This window comes from Lycium barbarum, chromosome 2 (assembly GCF_019175385.1).
Source record: "Lycium barbarum isolate Lr01 chromosome 2, ASM1917538v2, whole genome shotgun sequence".
Taxonomy (NCBI): Eukaryota; Viridiplantae; Streptophyta; class Magnoliopsida; order Solanales; family Solanaceae; genus Lycium; species Lycium barbarum.
Window position 1 is genome coordinate 7,174,984 of NC_083338.1, and position 18,466 is coordinate 7,193,449.

General features: G+C 34.5%; 1 protein-coding gene across 2 annotated transcripts; it reads left to right on the forward strand.

Annotated features, from left to right (window-relative positions):
* Nucleotides 1-3,687: 3,687 nt before the first annotated feature.
* Nucleotides 3,688-17,908, forward strand: LOC132626025 (E3 ubiquitin-protein ligase SINAT2-like). Of its 2 annotated transcripts, none has more exons than XM_060340735.1 (4): nucleotides 3,688-4,305; nucleotides 11,532-11,828; nucleotides 14,735-15,118; nucleotides 17,355-17,908. In XM_060340735.1, the coding sequence occupies exons 2-4, from the start codon at nucleotides 11,610-11,612 to the stop codon at nucleotides 17,676-17,678; spliced, it is 927 nt and encodes a 308-aa protein (XP_060196718.1). In that variant the 5' UTR covers nucleotides 3,688-4,305; nucleotides 11,532-11,609; the 3' UTR covers nucleotides 17,679-17,908. The 2 variants fall into 2 exon arrangements, with proteins under 2 accessions (XP_060196718.1, XP_060196717.1); XM_060340734.1 differs by having other exon boundaries at nucleotides 3,689-4,324.
* Nucleotides 17,909-18,466: the final 558 nt, after the last annotated feature.

The following is an 18,466-nucleotide window of genomic DNA, read 5'->3' on the forward strand; positions in this document are numbered from 1 at the left end:
TCCTCTAACCCTAATCTCAGTGTGAAATACCTTCTTATACATGAGTTTGCCCTTTTTAGTAATTCTATAGTTCGCTAATTAAATTACGTTTGACGTATGTCTTAATAAAATTATATTTATCTGTAACTTAGGTTTAAAATTATGTTTATGAGCTCTTCCAACGTCATTTTCTTTGCTGTATTTAGTGTTCCTTCCTCTAAACCTAACTCAACACACCTTTTTACATGTGAGTTTGGCATGTTTAGGTAAATTTACATTCCATCCAATTAAATAGTATTGACCTTCCTCTACTGCAACAAAATTATGTTTGCACGTAACTAATAAATAAAAAAATTGCACCTATATGACCTCTATCAACATCTTTTTTAGCATTTAACCTTCTTCTCTCCTACTTTGACCCTGATATGAGATAACTTTTTCTATATATTAGCTTCGCTCCTTTTTATGGTGGTTCACATTTCGCCAATTAATGAGACAATCCATCTATCTTAACAAAAGTGTTTGCCTCAACCTAAATTTAAAACTACGCTTATGATCTCTATCGACATCTTTATATTTGTAAAAATTAATAGCCAACGTTTATATTGACCAAGTCCACATTTCTCAACCAGATGGCGACAAACAATTAAAATAATATTTGTAATGAGTCATGAAATTAATTTTTTCGATGTATTTTTCTTTTTTAATTTCTTTCATTCAGCGTTCAATATTAATTTTGGGAGTCGAGTAATTTGAATTTATGCTGAGAAGTATAACTCTTGGATGTAAAACGCTCATATCAAAAGCGATAGCTCCCTTCTTCAAGTCTTGAACTGATACCTCCAATTAAGGACGAAGCCAATGAAGGATACTTTATTTTTTTAAACCAATATACATATGGTGTGATATTGCAAGTAATCAGAAATAAATTTCGTCATTAGAGTAACAACTTAAAACACTTTCACTATTAGAAACATATGTTTTTCCCACCGACATTCGGTGGGAATTTTTTGTTAAAAATCATGATTTCCCCACCTCATTCCACTGAACCAGCTCGCTGAGGAAACGCGGAGTGGAAAATAGGTTTCCAGTGAAATGCTGAAAAACTTTCAAATTTTTCCGTGTGAAAACACCATCATTTGTATTTTTCCCACCGATATTCAGTGAGAAATAGCCACTAAACATTTTTTAGTAAGAAAATATAGATTTTTTTATTAGTGTTTGAATTGCATAATCATTCAGTAAAATAAATAATTTGAAACTTAGCATTCAATACCAGAAAGCAACTGTGCATATATTTTCTAGATCAATTTTCTGCAAAACAGTCATGCGGGGTTCACAAAATTTGAAATCAAACAGTCATTGACCATAAGAGAAGTCATCGAGGCTAATGTGGCATTAATTTGGACAATTCTTTGACAAAAGAGTTTCTAGAAAAAGTTTCCTTTTTTATTTTTTTAGAAAAAAATTGTACAAAAAAATCTATTTAATACGTATTGGGGTTCCAAAAGTTTCTTTCAAATTCCCGGAGAAAAATAGGGAAAAAGGTCAAAAATATCTCTCTACTTTAAAAAAGGGGCTAAAAATACTCTCTGAATTTATTTTAGGTGAAAAATACCCTCCCATCATTAAAGTTTTCAAATATACACCTATCTTAACGGAAATTTCTAACATAACCCGATTTCATTTTTAAACCCGCTCATTTAAAATCGACCCAACTACATAAAAAAACTCATATGCCACCAACTTGTTCCCAAGTACTACGTCTGGAGCCATTAGACACAGGCGGGTAACTCATGTGAGTTTTTTATTTAATTGGGTCAGGTTTAAATGGAGCGGGTTTGAAAATAAAATCGGGTTATGTTGGAAATTTCCTTTAGGACGGGGGTGTATTTGAAAACATTAATGATGAGAGAGGTATTTTTTATCCAAAATAAGTTCGGAGAATATTTTTAACCCTTTTCCAAAATAGTCCCAGGAAAATATGGATAAGTGCAATTAGATTCATTTTTAGGGGATTCATGTTACTATTGTTAATTATAGTAATTTAGGGTTGGCTTGGTTGAACTTAAAAAATACATGTGTTTAATTGCTTTTTCCATATACTTTTGTCTGTTTTGTGATTTTTAATTTTTTTCTATTACATAAAAAAAATGGGGAGGAGGAACGGACTACGGAGACAGCAAAAACTGAAATTTTGCATGTCAAATTTCTACAGGTACTACTACACTATATATAAGTCAAGGTGGCAAGTATTTTGGGGGATTATTTTTTCAAAAGTACCTTAATTTTTCAAAACAAAACTAAAGAGACATTTGACCAAACAAATATTTTTGAGAAGAAAAAATTGCATGGTCGACCGACAAGTTAAAAAAGTTATTTTAATATCCCTATATTTTTTTAATCATAACTGATTGACAGGTTCCACATGGCTTCATTGCTTGTACACAATGCCCACCACTAAATTCTATGATTAACCATAGTTAACTTTAGAAAGTCAGTAATATAATAATAGTAGGGGTTGTTTGGAACATGGGATAAGGATAATAATTTTGGGGATAAATTTTGAGATTAAACTTTATTCCATGTTTGATTTGGGTATTAGCTAATGCCGTGATTATTTTATCTCACTATTTATATTAAAATAATAAATTACTATTCATATAGAAGGTGGGATGAAATAATTCCATGGAATATCCCATCCAGCATACCAAACGACCCCGTATAACATAACAGAGTGATATCACCTAGTAGTTAATGAGATGTGTACAAATTTTGAATATTAATAATTAATAAAAATATTAAGTAATATGTTTTTATATGTTTAAGTCTTGGTAGACAGAGTTATTCGACCATCAAGTATTGCAACAGAATGAATAGAATCTTCCACTTTAAATCAAAAGTCTGGGGTTCAAGTCTTAAATGAAAAAAAATCCTAGTAAAACTGACTTCCCTCTTCAATAGATCATAAAGAAAAACTCCATCCTTAACAAGAGGTACAGGGTTCGAATCCAGAGAATCTATTTTTTTTTTTTACAGGAAACACCTCCCTTTTAATAGACATTTCGTGCCCCTTCATCCTTAACCAGAAGTTCTGGGTTCGAGTTCTGAGAATGCAAAAATCACAGCAAGACGCATGTCTTTCTCTAATAAGCCTTACGTGGCGAATAAAAAATCCCTTCATCCTTAATAAGAGGTTTTCGATTTTGAACCACGAAAATGAAAAAGAAATTGTAAAAGGTGCGCTTCGTCCTTTGATAGACCTTACGCAATACAAATTCTATTAGTCCTAAAATAAGTATCGGATACCAAATAAGAAACAAAAAAGATATAATCACCTCGTTCTTGTTATAGTTCAATAACCAATACCGATAAAATAGTCGAGGTGTGCTCAAGATAGTTCGATAATCAATACCGATAAAATAGTGGAGGTGTGCCCAAAATAAACACTTACTTAAAAAAGCAACATAGGACCCCCTAAAATCTTGAAATCATATCATATATGGTAATAAAAAAAATTCAAACGTTGCGTACGCGAAATGCCACCTTTTTCTTTTTTTCTACCCCTTACGAGAACATCAAGAAAACAAAAAAAGAAAAAAAGTAAATATGACCCCACCAACCTTAGCAGAAAAAGCCAGCACAGCTTCAAACTTCAAAGTCCACCATTAATGTCATCCTCTTACACATTTCCACATAAATTGTTGTGTTGTACTAAATTCACCATACCCTTTAAATTTTTTTTTTTTGAAAAAATCCATTTTTCCCCCTATTTGTACACATACATGTGTGTATGTGTCTCAATTATAGTCCACCATTAATGGTCATCCTCTTAGACATATTTCCACAAAAATTGTTGTGTTATACAAAAAAAAAAAAATCCAATCTTTTTTGAAAAATCTATTTTTTTCCCCCTATTTGTACACATATGTGTGTCTGTGTCATAAATCAGTAAACTATATAAGGGGGTGTGTCTCATATATAGTTCCATTGTATTAATATGAGGATTTGAATTTGATTTGATTGTGACACTTTTCAACTCTTTGACTCTTGTTACCTTAGATTTGTATACTTGTAAAAAGAAACAAACAAATTGTTTAGTTTTCTTAGATTTAGTACTGTTTAAAAATAAAAAAAAAGAGGCTGTTTTTGTGGACACATAAATCAAGGAGAAAGCTTTTAAGGATTTTTGTTTCATTTCAACCACCCATACTTACCCTTTTGTTCAGACCCTTGAATATTTTTTTTTTTTGATGAATCATTTCAAGAAGACCCAATTATTGGTTGCTTTTTTACAGAATGGGATGAATTAATCAAGCTTTTTTGGTACAAAAATCTGATCTTGGTTAGTTTTTTTTTGCTCTCTTTTCATTTTGGTATTTTTTTTTTCCTTGTTTTTTGAAGCTTTGTGTTTGTGGGGTTCTGATAATTTTTTGTGCTTTTCTTGTTGATGGGAGTTGTTATAAGCTCATAAAGTTTGGACCTTTATGTGATAATTTTTTTTTTTTTTGGTTATTTCCCTTAGATTTTGGTATTTTATTTCTTGATTTGGAGCTTGTGTTTGTGGATGCTGATAACTTTTCTTGTTTCTAGGAGTTGTTATAAGCTCATAAAGTTTGGACTATGTGTCATAAGAAAAAAAAATTGGTTTTGAATTCTAGGATTTTTTTCTTCTACTTAGCTGAATTAATCAGGCTTTTGGGTACAAAATATGATCTTGGTTTTGCTTTTCTTGGTTAGTTTTCTCTCTTTCTCCTTAGATTTTGGTATTTTTTTGTTTTTGCTTGTTTTTTGAAGCTGTGTTTGTGGGGTGCTGATAATTTTTGTGCTTCTTTTGTTCATGGGAGTTGTTATGAGCTCATAAAGTTTGAACCTTTGTGTCATAAAAATATTTGGTTTTGAATTCTTGTTTTTTTTTTTTTTTAATCTTGATTTGAAGCTTGTGTTTTTGATAATTTTTGTGCTTTTCTTGTTGATGGGAGTTGTTATAAGCTCATAAAGTTTGAACCTTTATGACATAAAAAAAAAAAATTGGTTTTGAATTCTTGTTTTTCCCCCCTTTCCCTTAGATTTTGGTGTGTTTTTTTTAATCTTGATTTAAAGCTTGTGTTTGTGATAATTTTTGTGCTTTTCTTGTTGATGGGAGTTGTTATAAGCTCATAAAGTTTTGACCTTTATGTCATAAAAAAATATAGTTTTGAGTTCTAGTTTTTCTTCTTCTTCATTTCCCTTAGATTTTGGTATTTTTATTTCCTGGTTTGAAGCTTGTGTTTCTGGAAGTTTTTATAAGTTCATAAAGTTTGGATCTTTGTGTCATAAAATTGGTTTGAATTCTAGGATTTTTTACTTTCCCTTAGATTTTGGTATTTTATTTCCTGGTTTGAAGCTTGTGTTTCTGGGAGTTTTTATAAGTTCATAAAGTTTGGATCTTTGTGTCATAAAATTGGTTTGAATTCTAGGATTTTTTCTTTCCCTTAGATTTTTTTTTTTTTTTTTCTCTTGGTTTGCAGGTTGTTTTTGTGGGGTGCTGATAATTTTTGTGCTTTTCTTGTTTCTATAAGCTCATAAAGTTTGGATCTTTGTGTCATAAAATTGGTTTTTGAATCTAGGTTTTTCTTTTCTTTCCCTTACCCCCTGTTTGGACGGTGGTTTCCCGTGGTTCATTAATGTATGGTTTCCTATGAAACCATGTTTGTTTTCATTGTTCTTAAAATTATGTGGTATGGTGTTGTAAACTCGTGGTTCATTCCATGGTTATATAACCATGAAAAGTCCTAATTTTTGTAATCACGGATTTGGTGGTTTTTTCGTGGTTACATATTTCATTTCTCCATTATACCCCACCCCAACCCCACCCTACCACTGACCCCCACCCTACCCCTACCCCTACCCCACCCTCCACCATCCATCCCACCCCATCCCTGCCCCACCCTCCACCATCCATCCCAAACCACCCCCACCCTACCACTCACTCCCACTCCACCCCCGCCCTATCACCCACTCCCACCCCCAACTACCTCACTCCTCTGCCACCCACCCCAACCACCACCCACTACCCCTCACCACCGCCCAACCCCACCCCACAACAACTCACCCCCACCCTACCGCCCACTACGCCCACCCTTATCCTACAACCACCCACTTCACAACCACCCACCCCTCCACCACCCCCACCCAATACCCCTCACCACCACCCAATCCCACCTCTACCCTCATACCACAACCACCCACCTCACACCATCCACCCCTCCACCACCGCCACCCACTACCTACTTATTTTTTAAAGTTTCTATTTTATTCTTTACTTGAGTTTTATTAATATATATAAACTAATTTCTAATTAAGAGTTAAGGGTATTTTAGTAAACTTACAAGTTATTATACAGTACCATACAGTCAAACCAAACAATACAAATGTTATTAAACCACACCAAACAATACAGTCTATCCAAACATGGTGTTCATTAATACAGTACAATACAATACAACAAAACACCATACTGTTCTCTTGGTTAGTTTTGTTCTCTTTGTCCTTAGATTTTGGTATTTTTTTTAAATCTTGGTTTGAAGCTTGTGTTTGTTGGGTGCTGATAATTTTTGTGCTTTTCTTGTTGATGGGATTTGTTATGAGCTCATAAAGTTTGGACCTTTATTTCATAAAATTGGTCTGAATTCTAGGTTTTTCTTCTTTCCCATAGATTTTGGGACTTTTACTGTGGTATTGTTTCTTGGTTTGAAGCTTATGTATGCGGGGTGCTGATAATCCTTGTGGTTTGAAGGCTTTCAGGTTTTTACTTTTCATTTGTGGAAAGTTGATGTTTTTGTGCCTTTTTTTTTGTTGTTTGAATTTGAGGAATCAAAAGTTAAAAGAGGGAAGATAAATGTGAAGAAGCATATGTGGTAGCATTGAGGGTGTTTTTTGTGCTTTTGAGGGAACTTTCAGATTTTTTTTTTTGAATTGCATCTGCTTATTTTTGCAGTCTTGGAGTTATTGAGAATGTTGGGGGGGAAAAGTGAATAGTCCAGAAATATTCTCTTGTCAAGGATTGAGTTTTCTCTCTCTCTCCTAAACGGCTAATAAAGTTTGGATCTTTGATTGTTTGTTCTGGACTTAGCTTCTAGTTTTGTTGATCGGCAAAATCTTGTTGGATGCTGATTGTCTCTTTAAAAAAAGTTTCTTGTTGTGCTTTTCTTGTTTATGGGAGTTGTTATGAGCTCATAAAGTTTGGACCTTTGTGTCTTAACTTTTTTCTTGGTTTGAATTCTAGGTTTTTTCCTTCTCATTTCTGTCCTATCAAAGTTATGCCTTCTCAGTAAGGTGAGTGAGGAATAGTAATTTTTGGTGAGTGAGGAATAGTAATTTTTGTTGTTGTAGACATTTTGTCCGATTCTTGTGTAAGAAAGTTCTTTGAGAAGATTCTTATATGGTCCTTTTACAGACTGATGTTGGAAAATAAGTAAGATACCTTATCTACTTTGGTGTCTATGTTTTTTTCCCTTTAAGGTGATACTTTGCTGGACGTTTAGGATAACCTTGTCAGCTGGGAACTCTCTATCCGCTCCTAGAAAGTAGGCTTAAGAAATTTGTGTTTGATGAACTTAGATTTATTCATCTCGGTGTGTCAGTATGGTTAACTAAGGTATCCTGCACGAACACCTAAGTTACTCGGACTCAGGTGCGGGTGTACGATACGGGTGCGGATCTAGAGGTCGGATCCTTTATGATCTAAATTTTAAGATTCGGGGATACGGATCCAAGTATGGATACGGGTGCGGGGATTCGGCTAAAAATAATTCAAATATTTAAAAATAGAATTATTAAACCTAAATTACGAAATATTATGAGGAAAACTTGAGGAGAATCTTGGAAGGAGATAAAAGGAAAAGGAGTGACATAGAAATTTCTATATACAATGTATTCCATTTTCTTCAATTTCACCTTAGCTTTTGTTTTGATTACACAAATCATTGCATCTGTCCAGAATTTCTCTGTCGATCTTGGTCAAAGTACCCAAAATCGGTTCACCAGATCGGGTACGGATCCCACACCCACACCCATGTCGTGTCTACACTGGTGCGGCACCAAAAGTGAAGAGTCCGAGCAACTTAGAAACACTAAAGCATTTGATGGCTTTGGCCGGTAAAATATTAAGCAAATGTGTATGCAGAATCTTAATGAGAGGTGAATGTAGGGTAGAAAATTAGCATCTACAACTCTACGAGTACCTCTGAAATTGCACTATTAAGTAGGTGTTTGGACATGAATTGAGTGATATTTGAAAAAATATAGTATTTGAAGTCAAAGTCGAAGTTGAAGTTGAAAAATGGTATTTGATGTGCATTTCACTTGAAAAAAGTTGCAGTACTGTGAGTGGAAAATTTGAAACTCATCTTAAAAAACTAACCGAAAAATCATTCTAAGGTGTAACCAAACATTGTCTAAATATTTTTTGAGAAAAGGAAAAAGAATTCATGTCCAAACGGGCCCTAAATGTTGGCATATTTGTCACAAATCTTGATGTCATAAGTTTGGCCACACTCTCTGGGTACTGTTATTATAGACCTGCTGTTTTGAGACCTCCAACAAAAACCTACCTAGTTTTCATTTGTCAACTTAAAGTAAATAGCAACGAAAATCATTAAGCCTGTACTTAGCATGTGATTTTGCATTGGCTTGGTTGATAGTATTACTTGGCTATCATCTCGAGTTTTTGATTATAGTCTATCTTCAACTTAAATCATATATGAAGTGCTCCTATTCGCTATTCATTTTGCTGTCTATCCTTGAACGAAGTTATATAACTTTTTAAACAACTTTTGAGCAAATCACTCTCACTTCTGACTTCCCTAAAGAAGAGAGAAGCTGCATGAATTTTTTTAAGGAGTTCCTTGAAATGGAAAAAAATCATAATACTAAGTCTTTATACTTATCATGCATCAGTTTCTTTTTTTAATAGTGACATTATTATTAACACAGCTAAATCCGACCACTGCCAAAAAAGCAATTTTAAGAGTGCCATTTCTTTTTATAATGGCCTCAACCCTAGAATTACTAGCTTACTTTCCTTAGAATTTCCAAGAATATGACTACTTTACTAAAGGGGAAACCTTTTTTTTTTTTTTAAATCTTTTTTATTCCCCTCCCCTTTGATCTCCCTTTGTTGGAGCTATTGCTCCTTTGATGACTCGAACACCCACCCTGGGGTTGTGGGTTTTTTTTGTTTGGGGGGGGGGGGGGGTTGCTGACCATCCGAGCAACCCCTCTTCTCAGGAGAAACCTTTCTTTACTCTTCAAGAACTTCTATCTCCCTCCGCCCCATAATGGTCGTCACTTTTCACATGAGAGCAAACAAAGTCCCTTTGTCTAATGCTATTTAAATGTGTTCTTTCGGTACTTTGATGCAGGAAATAATACAACTTGGTATTTTCCATTATATTTCTAAAATATTTTCAGAATGAGCTATCTAATTTACAACTGAGCTTGGAACATTGGTCAAATACATCCCTCGATAACCTAATATAAACAAAGCAAAACGAATGTAGTGAGCATTAAAGGCACCAAGATATCCACTTCTATGCTCAAAGCAATTCTAAACCTATCTTGAAAAAAAAAAAAAAGGTACTTCTAGTTCTTTATTTATCTCTATCTTTGGACCCAACTTTAGTTAAATATAATGAAATTTCTACTCTTTGCTTAATACCCGTGCCTAGTCAAAGTATGACCATTAAATGGTCATACTTTTAAGGGGTTATTGAGCAGGAACTAACATTGACTATAAGTTACAAAATAACGATGAAGGCAATTCTAAGTAATGAAGTAAACCATTCTTTCAAGAAACATTGAAGAAACAGTTAATATACTCTAGCTCTTAGTGAGAAACTTTAGGTACAAGTTAAGATATTTTTATAAGCTTTGCCAAACATAAGATGCCAAATCTTTATAAGAAACTTTTACTTATTAAAAATCAACTTCCAAATAAATCTAGATATATAAAAAAGCTTCTTAAGTTATGATCTTTTTCATTGTCCTAAAAAAAGGTTATGATCTATTTCATTTCAGACAATATGATACACTTGAAAATCTTAGTCGAAGGTTTGTTTCTTTGATTCTTGGATACGAAATTGGACAAATTTTTACGACGAAAGGAGTGGTTTTCTTGGACTTATCCAAAAAGTAAAGATTTTCTTGAATATGTTGCTCAATCCATACCGGGAAACTCAGTTGCAGATGAGGTGTCATTCTGGATAAAAATCACTTTGTTTTCCAATATAGTGGTCCTCTTTGTAAATAATCTGCTGTTTGAAGATGTACTAGCAATGACTTTCTATATATGAAGTAGGAATACAGTAGAGTGGTAGTCTTTGTTCATTATTTATTTACATCCATCTTTCAAATTTCACCTCGATGGATTTCTGTGACTCCGTCTAAATGATGCCTAAAAATGAATTTCAAATCTTGAACTAGTTAGTAGCAGCTTCGTTCCCATTGCAAATTCTCTTTCCGGGCCGTGGGCTGTGACCTACTCTTTTCTGGATGATTTGCCTGAGAGTAACATAGCTTCGCATTTATTTGGACTACAAGGACTTTGTTAGTATCTGAAGAGAAGTTACAGATGTGCAACTATTATTTATATTACTTCACGCAATTGCTAAATGACCAATTGGAATTGCTTTCGGGAATTTGATGTGTTTGTTCTAGCTTTTTTTTTTTTTCCGGGTCTGTAAAGTGTTCGTTAAATTTATTCTACGACTGATATGATTTTGATCTTAAACAAGCATCTCAACAAGTTTTTGTCATTAGACCTAGTTATACTTCAAATAGATTTTCTGTTCTAGCATGATGTGCAACTTGCTAATCTTGAATGCTCACAATCGAAAAGCTTTTGGTAAACAATTTAAAAGATTACCATAACAACCAAAAAGCAGAATTACAACCTAATGAGCACCCAACTCAGAATCCCAACTGAATACTGAGCATGAGCCTCCAGCATAAGACTAGTTACGCATTTATCCTTTGCATAATTCCTCTACATCTATGAAGTTTCCTATACAAGTAAGGTAGTGTTAATCTATCAACTAGCTCCTTCTTAATTTGAGTAACTACTCTCTCGGTATATACAATTATCCCTTTAAACAGCTTCCAATTCTGAGCTCTCCATGCATGATATATCAATGCTTCCCAGACAGCAGCAACAATATTCTTCTGCATCTGCTTAGAATCGAAAAGTCATAGACTAGTTATCGCATCCCCCCCCCCCCCCCCCCACACACACACACACACACTCAAAACCCCTAGTTCATTCTGCTTGCGAAATTTTTTTCTCTCTGGTTAGCCATGAGGACTTGACAAATGAATATCCATGGAAGTGGTTGGTGTTAGATTGCCTGCATTAACCGACATAAAAATAGGCTTCTCTGACTAGTAATGGCACAAACCTCCTTTCTGACACCTTATTCATTTTCCATTTATGTAGATCTTTTTCCTATTTTGTTTGATAGGTTGATTTCTTTGCCTTTTTATTCTGATAGATGAATATCTTTCCAATTTATCAGGGTCGTCGAGAGAACTAGAAGATCAAATTTGAGGAGGATATATATTGTTGTCAACGCATAATAGTTTATATAAAAATCATGGCTCCCGGAGGCAGCAATTACCAGGATATTGGTGATTCCCGAAGTGCATATTCCGACTATGGTATTGCACCAGAAAGTGCTGAATTCAAAAACTCCCCTTTTAGAAAATCCACGGCTGTTATCGGTGGGAAGCATGGAGCGGGATCTAATAGTGCTGTTCATGAACTACTTGAATGCCCTGTGTGTATGAATCCAATGTACCCGCCAATTCACCAGGTAGGTTTTAATGTAAGCTTAAATTGGAATAACAGATTTTGCAATGAAAGTGGTTTGAGATCTCTTGACATATTCTGTTATTCACCTAAGTGGTACAAGGTGGAGGAGATTTTTTGGTACTTGCAGTTGGATTTTGACAAGGATGCAGATATATATCTGATGGATTTTATGAACCTGTAAATATATAGATATTATCGAAGATGAGTAAAAACGGTTGAAGAAAAATGCTACAATCTCTTCACAAGTAGTCAATTATTTTTCCAAACGATTATTGAGCACCAGATTGTTACTGTTCCAATCTCGAAAGAGCGTATTGGATAGTTAATGGTTTGATTGCTAAGAAAAAGTTTTACTAATATACTAATCTCCAGCTTCCATAATATTTCATTAGCTTTCTTTCTAGACAAATGACTATATAGATAGTACTAATGAGTCTTTAATTTGAAGTGTAACATCTTGATGAAATTGCAGCTTTATATAATCTATTCGAGCTATTATAGGGACAAATGTCTGTTCCTCTGTTCAGTAGAGATGAAATAGCGTCTCTCCGCATTCTTAGTAAAAATTTGCAGTTTGCTAGAGAGCAGGAGTACCTTCCTAGAAATAAGTTTCATCTTTCCCAATGTTGGGCCCCACGTTATGTTATTCATGCTCCAGATATCTAGTTCTAGGCGTGCAGAGGTGTTAAGTATCCTGTATTAGTTGAGAGAATGAGTTGTTGTCTCCTGAGTTAACTTTTGCAGTTGACTTAGGCTAAGATCTATATGGTATTAAAGCAGGAAAATGTCCTGGACCAGATCTCATCATCCCTATCAAAAGGAACTTCCACGTGCTTTGCCAAAGAAAAAGAATCAGACATGCACGTAAGAGGGGAGTGTTGGTATTAAAACAGGATGATGTCCTGGGTCCAAGCCTATCATCATTATTAAAGGAATTCCACTTGCTTTGATAAAGAAAAAGAATCAAACCGCATGTGAGGGCGAGGGCTGAAAAACATAATTATTTAGTTATTCTGTTATCATTGTCCCAAACCTATGAGGATATCTAACTTTGCATGTATTAGTTCTCCTTTTTTAAAGAGCCACAAGTTACTTGCTTACAGACCATAGTCCATAATACTGGTGCTTCAAATTCTTGAGTGAAGCAATTGGCAAGTTTTGTTTTCTTATTTTCTTTGTGCTCGTACAAGAGTTTGTTTTTGCTTAAAGTGGGCACTGAGATTTGCAAGCTGAGTTTTAGAGAAATTGAGCTTCTAGTTCATGCAATGATTCTAGCCGTAGGTTCGCCCCAAACTTATATATTGTAGTAAGCTTGCTTAATGCAGAGCGTGACCCTTTAACTACTCCCTCTGTTCCAATTTATATGACATTCTTCCTTTTTAATTAGTCTCAAAAAGAATGATATCTTTCTATATTTAGTAACCATTTAATTTTAAAACTCCCCTTTTAGCCTAATGTGATGATTTATACCCACATATTTCTATGGTTGTTTTAGACCACAAGTCGGAAAAAGCCTTTCTTTCATTCTTAAAGTTCATGCCCAGTCAAACTTCATTACGTAAATTGGGAAAGAGGAGTATATTTTTCCAAAAACATCCCCGACTCTTTAAGAGTTTCATTTAAAAAGCGCGTGACTAATGATATTTCCTTCATAGCAACTGCTGGACGGTTTAAATATACTATCTATATTGCAATAAACAGGTCCTAGTTTGACCTGTGTGGTTGCTAGTAACATGTTCCATAGATTAAAATAAAGAGCTTGACAAAAAAGGTGTCTAAACAAAGGTTTAATACTGAAAAATGGTTAGTTGGCAAGATGTTAATTAAGTTTCCAACAATGTAAACTGGTAGCTGTTTTATATTTGTTCGAATTGCTGGAGGGGGGAAAAGTTTTTAATTGAGGAAAGAGGTCAAGTATAGTAGCTTTCAAGTAAAAGGGTTTCCCATCTTTCTTCCTTGGAGTTCGAATGTTCCTTTCGTTTCCTTCAAATAAGGTGAATGAGGAAAAATGACGGTTAAAGTCTAGGCTTGTTATCACTTGTTAACAATAAGAGAGCGCCTAGTTTCCTAAAGGATAAATGTCTCATGTTATGGACAGTCAGCTCTACAAGCTGTATTAGAGAAAATAACAACGAAAATTTGATGCTTTTCATTGCTAGATAAGAGAGCACCTAGTTTTCTATAAGATAAATGTATTTATGGACTGTACTACATACCCAATGCACCTCCTAGTTATATGGCCTATGTAAACGACTTACCACAATGAAGTCGGTAAAGCATATAATTTAACATTATTAGCAGAATTTGAATTTTTTGGTATGTTTTCGGGATAGAAAGTTGGAAAAATGATTTTCCTGTCTTGCTTTTATGTAATACTCCCTTCGTTTTGATTTGTATGTTTTAGTTTTGTTTCAATTTGTTTGTTTTAGTTTTGACTCGGCGCGGAGTTTAATCTTGTTGCCTTAAACTAAGGATGTGTGTAATGTACCAAAATGCCCTTTGAATCTTGTCGTCTTAAATATGCCTTGTAGGATGTTCGGTGTAACGAGTTTCTAAATATAGAAAGTGGTATTCGATAAATACTTCCTTTCCTAGGGTAATGTGTGATAGTTTGAATAAACCAAATTGAAATGTTAGAAACTCAACCGTTGGCATACAGTGTGTTTGTTGTGACACAATCAGAAGAAAAATATGTTGACCCACCAGTGCCCTTCACCAAAAAAAAAAAAAAAAAAAAAAAAAAAAGATAATCCTTAATGCCTTCCAAAAAAGAAGTTGGCGACTGAACTTACTTTTTGTTTTTCTTTTTCCTTCTTTTTTTGTTAAGCTTGTTATTTTATTTATTCTTCAAGTCGTTAGAAGCATTTCTTTGGCTTTTACTGAGCTTGTTGACCTTTTTCTTGTAAGTGTCCAAACGGCCACACATTATGCGTGAAGTGCAAGTCGAAAGTACATGTATGTCCAATTTGCCGCCATGAGCTTGGAAACATAAGATGTCTAGCACTGGAGAAAATTGCCGAGTCACTAGAATTGCCATGCCGATACCAAATTTTTGGCTGTCAAGATATATTCACTTATCATACTAGGCTTCGACATGAGCAGAACTGCAGATTTCGACCGTATAATTGCCCGTATGCAGGATCTGAATGCGCTGTTACTGGTGATATTCCGTACCTCGTTTCACACTTAAAAGATGATCACAAAGTTGACATGCATGATGGGTGTACCTTCAATCATCGTTATGTCAAATCTAATCCTCAAGAAGTTGAGAATGCTACATGGATGTTGACGGTGAGTTCTCACTCTCTCTCTTATTCTTTTTTTTCTCCTTTTACCTTTTTCTTTGAGACCTAAGGGTTCGTTTGATTGCTGGTTAATAAGTAAGTTATTCATATACTAAACCAGCATAACTAATAGTATCATGTTTGGTAGCATTTTAGTTGCTATGTATAAAATTCAGCACATTAAATACGTGCTTGGTTATCAGTTTACAATCCTGCATAACTAATACATGTATAAGTTATGAGGAAATCTATGTATTATTTTATGCAGGGTATAAAATGGAATAACTAATACATGTATAACAAAACCTTGCGTAACTCTAACCAGCAACCAAACGACCCCTAAGGGGATGAAGGGGTTGGTCAGTGAGGGTATTGTTGTTTATCACACATTGCATATGTTGAGGGTTTTCAACACTACAATGCCTATATGTTTTCCTTTTATTTTCATGATACAGTTGCACATTGTCATGAATGCAAATAATGTAATATAGATTGAAGGTCTAAAAAGAATCAAACTCAGTAAAAAGAATCTTTACTTCCAGATCTGAAAATTGCCGGTTAAAATGCCTATTATGAACCTATCCGAAAAAAGAATGTCTATAATGAGAGTTGAGAGGGTTATTTCCCTAGCTCTCTCCTTTGTAAAGATGTGTGACTGGCGTCATCCCTCATGTAGACATGCCAAATTATATTTGGTGGTGCAAAGAAAATTCTTCAGTCTCCATATATCAGCAGTTTTTCTGGAACGATGGGTTCTTATAACATATTAACATGTTAGGTACAATGCAAATGAGAGTTTTTTGAGGGCCTCTTTCGCCAGATCAACAAATAATCCATTGTTTGTGTATATATGTTTAGGTAGAAAGCTCTAAGAACAACGGTATTTTTTTCACAAGGTAAAGGTAAATAATTTTATTAAAGACTAGTACCAAGAAGGTATCGCAAAAGAGTATATAAAGAAAAGGGGAACTACAATGACCATATATCTATGACATCTTGGAGTGCAAAAAAAACTGAAAAGATGTTCCAAATGCTCTATCCTGCGTTCCTTGCACCAGAAAACAAGCTATGAATACATTTATGGTCTGTTTGTCCATACAAAATTTTCGCTTTTTTCGATTAAAATTTTCAAAATAGTGTTTGCTTATACATTAGGCTGATTTTTGAAGATGAGCTTCAAGTTTGAAAAAGTGGTTTCAACTAGTTTTCCAAGTGAAATTATTTTTTCCCCACACAAAATTTCAACTTTTTTCAAGTTAAATGCATGTCCAAACACAGCTCGATTCCCAAATATCCTTTTTCAACTTTTTTCAAATATTTACTTTTTACCAAATATCACACTTTCATGTCCAAATGCCTAATTAGATTTAACTACAGAAAAATTATGTTTCTTTTCATCAAAATGTCTCCTCCTTTTGCCAGCCAAATATTCCACATAATGTACAAAGGGCAAGTCCTCCAAATCTGTTTCAGCTTGTTCCGATGCTCTGCCCCTTCCAGCTTGACATTAGACTCTTGACATCCTTTGGCATCATCCGCTACACCCTAAAAACATATAAAAATAATGTCCGAACCTACTAGGTTGAATCACAATGTAGCAGTAGACGATCAGTGGTTTCACCTACTCTTTCACAAAAGAAACATCTGCTACACATTAGTCTTGTCAAAGGCGTGCTTAAAGCGTGCTTGAGCCCTGAAGCTTTTAACTAGTTTTCTTTGCTTCTCTCTATTCAGTTGTTGTGATGTATACTTTTTGCTACATCTTAAACTTAAGTTCATCATTCATCGTCATGTTTGCATTTTAGCTACTGCTAGTAGGCTCATACTGTTATGACCGGCTTTATTTTTTTGTGGTCAGAAATAAAGGCAGACAGAAGAGCATGACTCATTTTGTTTGCTTACTCCTCTGTCCCAATTTATATGACACCTTTCTATATTTAGTGCTAACAATTTAACTTTAAAATACCTACTTTACCATGAATGAGATGATTTATAGCCACACAAGTATCTATGTTTTATTTTAGACCACAAATTTCGAAAGTTTTCCTGTTTTTCTTAAACTATGTTCCCAGTCGAACACCATCATATAAATTGGGGCGGTGACAGTATTAGTTAATCTTCTGACTAGCGTTTGGCCTGTAAAAGGAGGTCCTTTTTTGTTGATTTTTACATTGTTCTGGATGCAATTTGCTGCTTGAAAAGGTTGTTTTGGTAATAGTTCTTTTGCTGTTTTTCTGGAATAGGTTTTCAATTGTTTCGGTCACCAGTTTTGCCTGCACTTTGAGGCTTTCAACCTTGGATTGGCACCGGTATACATGGCATTCCTTCGTTTTATGGGCGATGACGATGATGCAAAAAGATTTAGTTATAGTCTTGAAGTAGGTGGATTTGGCAGAAAGTTAACATGGCAAGGAGTACCGAGGAGTATCCGTGATAGTCATAAAACTGTCCGAGACAGTTTAGACGGGCTGATTATTCAGAGGAGTATGGCGCTTTTCTTCTCTGGTGGTGACAGGAAGGAGCTGAAGCTAAAAGTAGCTGGGCGTATTTGGCGAGAGCCATTGTAAACTAGAAGTGTAGTTAGTAATCGCTGATTGGTTGGTGGCTTATTTTTTTTTCGTGTTTCTTGTAAATGGTTATTGCAAAATCTGCAGATGGTTCTATACAGTTACTCGTTTTTGGATCGATCGATTTGTATCGAGTGTAGTTTAGCTCAAGTGTGTACAATGTATCTAAAGTTGTGATGCATTTAGGCTTTTCTGACCAGCCATATGATAATCTATCTGGTAGTTAGTCATTTTCTGTGTTTGCCAATCTTGAGTTTTTTGTTCGTCTTTAAAGCCTTTCAAATTGTTAACCCAGTCAACAGTGGGAAGAAAATGGTCAGATGGGGGAGCCTATAATGCTATGTTGTTTGGACACTTCAAAAACTTCAAAAATACCAACTGGTGCGTATTGGATCCTTTTAAAATAGTACAATATTTGAAGGGTTTGACACGGGTGAGAAAATATTTTTGGAGTCACTCGATACCTGTTCATATCCATGAATTAATGAATACCTGTTCTCATCCATAGATTAATGAAAGAATTTGTTCATATGTTACAGTAGGAGTAACTATACGCATGCAAAGTCAAACTAGTCCTAGTTCACTAATGAAACCATCTGATACTCGTTCCTTTTTTTTTTCCTTCAAAAAACAAGATTTTGCCAAAATGTTTTCACTTTTATGCATTCAACCAAAACACGCCCATGATTCTCTTGCTAGTAGAGATGACAATGATTATTAATACAAAACAACATTTGTATTATGAAGATTTATCAGACATGTTTTATATTGGCCACTAGCCTTTTTTA

Coding starts and splice junctions, on each gene's coding strand:
- LOC132626025 (XM_060340735.1), top strand. CDS start 11,610: ATGGCTCCCGGAGGCAGCAATTACCAGGATATTGGTGATTCCCGAAGT. Junction 11,829..14,734: donor TGTACCCGCCAATTCACCAG/GTAGGTTTTAAT, acceptor TTTTCTTGTAAG/TGTCCAAACGGCCACACATT. Junction 15,119..17,354: donor ATGCTACATGGATGTTGACG/GTGAGTTCTCAC, acceptor TTTCTGGAATAG/GTTTTCAATTGTTTCGGTCA.